A 3,432-nucleotide genomic window follows, 5' to 3' on the forward strand; every position below is an offset into this window, starting at 1 on the left:
GAAAGGGCTTATAAATTCAATCACAGGTTTGGTATAATAATAAAAGAATAGTAATACCCAATAGCTTTAATTTTTAGAAGATAGAAGTTGGATCCAAAGATAAATAGGCGGTGCAGAATGATTTAGTAGTTAGTTAGTTAGGTAGTAGCTGTTAAAATTCATTAAATTCAGCCACCAAAAGTTAGAAACTATTTTTCCAAATAAATACCCTCTATTTATTTACTCCAACTACATCACACACACCGATCTCAATAACACAAATCCAATTTAACCTCTCATTAAAAAAATACTAGAACTAGATCTGCAAAACAAAAACCAAAATGGCCACTACAACATTAGTAGTAGCCATTGCTTCATTACTCTTTGCATTATCACTAACATGTCATGAAGTATCTGCAGCTACTACTGCTGCTCAATCACCGGCTCCGGTGATGGCCGATGCTCCAGCACCGGCTCTTGATGAATGTTTCACTGCTATAACAAACATGTCAGATTGTTTAACATTTGTGGAAGATGGGAGTAAGTTGACAAAACCAGACAAAGGGTGTTGTCCTGAGTTAGCAGGGTTGGTTGAAGGCAACCCTATTTGTTTATGTCATTTGCTAGGAAACTCTGGTTCTATTATTGGGATTAAGATTAATGTTAACAAAGCTCTTAAACTTCCTACTATTTGTAAGGTTACTACTCCTCCTGTTAGTACTTGCTCAGGTAAAAATCTCAATGCCTTTATTATTATGAGTTTTACTTTATGTTCAAATTTTAAAATGTGATATTAGACTTATACACCTTTAATTTGTAGATCTTGGATAGGCATGGTTTATTTATATTAATATATAACTCTAATTTGGTAATGTAACAAGAGGTACTTTTGTGACTACGAGTTTTTTTAGATTCTTTGCTTTTCATATTTGATGGTTTTATTTTATTTGGGAGATAATTTGATGACATTAGTTTTTTTTAGGAGATATAATGTGATTAAAATAAGATTATTTAAGACTCAAGAGGGTAAGAGAGTTAGAGAGATAGAGCGGATTTATTTTTTTGGTTACACATACAATTATTCGATTGTGAGGTAGTTGATTCAACCATGTCTCACAGACACAGTTAGAGACCAGTTACCGATCCATAGAATTCCTTTTGTTGTAACTTTATTTTAACATTTAAATTTTTTATAGTATATACTCAAATGTATATGCTTATCCTTAAAAATACATAAAAAAAATTGGTGCAATGTATTAACAAAAATTGTAAAACTTCAAAAAATTTGTCGTAGCTTATAGTAATTAGAAATTTCATCTTTTAAGGTATATAATGCAATATCTCTGCTAACTTAGTTAAGCCTGGACATAAAATTTCAATCTATCTATCGGCATGTGTGGTGTAATGGAATGGGCTACTCAAGCTGACTTATTGATACTGCCTTCTTCATTGAATTTAATAATTGTATGTTCATATCTAAAACAGTAATACATGCCAATATTTTGAATAATGCTTATGTGAACGTTAGTGCACATGTGACCCTGTTTTTTTCCTTTCATTTTCCCCCTATTTTTAAATATGTACACAATTTGTATTTCTCATATGTCTAATATATACAAGATATATCTCACATTTAAAATTTACAACTACATTCTGATCTTACTCTCTACAATAATAGACCAGATGCAAGTACATATTAGCACATGACATGGCCCATGTTTATAATAAATTGCTCACATTCAAAATGACAATAACTCCCTAGAACTACTCTCACCACCATATTTATTCAGCCAACCACAACAACAATATGGCAATATTTAGTGATGTAGGACCAGAAATAACTTTGACAACAACTCCAAATTGTTCACATTTATCATGGTGTATTTTCTTTTCTCTTTTTGGTGTAATGCATTGTAGTTGTTTGTACATACATAGTTTATATTTGGAAACAACAAATTATAGACTAGTATGGTAAGATCATATTTTGATCTTATAGTTTATAGCTTATAAGCAACCAAAAAAGACCTATATACAAATTTATATAAATTTGTCAATTTACTTGTTGAAGACTGTTTCAATTAATATTTCCATTTCTTATATACTAAATGTATGTCACAGCTATTGGATTTCCTGTGTCCCTGCCCCCATCACCAAGTGGAGATTCTATGCCACCAGGTAAGTTTTCCAGAAGTTTTTTGTTGTTAATATTATGCATATAAAAAAAATTATGCATCGCATGTTCTCTTGATATATCTTGAAATGGACTTGATCATGGGTGCTAACTTAAATTTATTTCTTGAAAAAAATAATGAAGGTATGTCAATGACGCCAACAGACTCGGCCGGCAGTCCTTCAAATACAGCTGATAGTTCTGCGGGTACGTGTCCGTATTTGAACATCGTAACTTCAAGTAAAACTCTTTTGGATAACTCAGCTCAACCAATTGAGCTATAATCATACTTTCCTTAGTATTTTTTATGTGCATGAAAAAATATCATTTCATTAAAATTTAGATATCCATATAGTATAGAATTTCCCATCAACATGTAATGCTACAATCTAAGAATTGAAGTATTTTTATTTATAAAATTGTGCAGGCGCTCTAAGCCCTACTGGAAGCAAAAGTGGAGCCTCAAGCATTCAAGCCTCCTCTGGCTTGATTTTCATTTTTGCCCTGTCAACTCTCTATATCTCCATATTCTTCTGATTTTAGAATTCACATTTATCCTACGTGTCATTAATTTTACTTCCTATTTGTGTATTGAGTGATTGCTTTAGTTAATTACATTACACACTTTAATTAGGGATTGCATCACAACACCATCGAGCTCTTCATTCTTGGTGTTTTGTGATATTTATTCTTATTTTTTCTTCCCAAACTACATTCTTGTGCTAGCTATATTATATATGTAATAATAATATGTTTCGATATTCATTTCATTAGTGAATGATTTGAATATGATATTGATGCTTGCCAAGAGACTATTTTATATATGTAATATGTCCTTTTTCAATATTTAATCTATATACTATTTTTTTTCTCTCTAAAGAACATTATGTTTAGATTGATGGAATGAGATGAAATAGAATGGAAAAGGATGAAATATATTAGGGAGCTTAACAATGAAATAGAATGAATTTCAAACCAACGAACCAGAAAAATAAAAACCAGGACGGGAGAGGCAAATACATCACCTACACCAGAAAAATAAAACCAGAACAAAACCTGAGAGCGCACAACATAAATCCAAACCAATCCAGACAAAGAGCACATCACCTAACCATAACACACACCCAAGATTCCCACAACCATTTGTACAAAACACAAGGGGTTTAAGCAAGCCTTTCCTAAGTACCATCACCAAGCTAAAACCTTCATTTTCTAAATTATTTCTTCGAAAGACTCCACCTTCTCATTTCGCGAGCAATGAAAGTTTTCAATGAAAACTAACA

The 3,432-nt window shown here is 31.7% G+C and overlaps 1 protein-coding gene across 1 annotated transcript; it reads left to right on the top strand.

Moving 5' to 3' along the window:
• The first annotated feature begins 213 nt into the window (after positions 1-213).
• Positions 214-2,995, top strand: LOC123905743 (non-specific lipid transfer protein GPI-anchored 11-like). The gene is made up of 4 exons (XM_045955455.1): positions 214-708; positions 2,098-2,154; positions 2,294-2,356; positions 2,577-2,995. The coding sequence occupies exons 1-4, from the start codon at positions 321-323 to the stop codon at positions 2,684-2,686; spliced, it is 618 nt and encodes a 205-aa protein (XP_045811411.1). The 5' UTR covers positions 214-320; the 3' UTR covers positions 2,687-2,995.
• Positions 2,996-3,432: the final 437 nt, after the last annotated feature.

The sequence above is a fragment of the Trifolium pratense genome, linkage group LG2 (genome assembly GCF_020283565.1).
Source record: "Trifolium pratense cultivar HEN17-A07 linkage group LG2, ARS_RC_1.1, whole genome shotgun sequence".
In the NCBI taxonomy this organism is placed as follows: Eukaryota; Viridiplantae; Streptophyta; class Magnoliopsida; order Fabales; family Fabaceae; genus Trifolium; species Trifolium pratense.

What these genes read in the sequence shown, in the direction of transcription:
- LOC123905743 (XM_045955455.1), top strand. Translation starts at nt 321, where the DNA reads ATGGCCACTACAACATTAGTAGTAGCCATTGCTTCATTACTCTTTGCA. An exon ending in TCCTGTTAGTACTTGCTCAG is followed by an intron (nt 709 to 2,097) that starts GTAAAAATCTCA and finishes TGTATGTCACAG; the next exon opens with CTATTGGATTTCCTGTGTCC. An exon ending in TGGAGATTCTATGCCACCAG is followed by an intron (nt 2,155 to 2,293) that starts GTAAGTTTTCCA and finishes AAAATAATGAAG; the next exon opens with GTATGTCAATGACGCCAACA.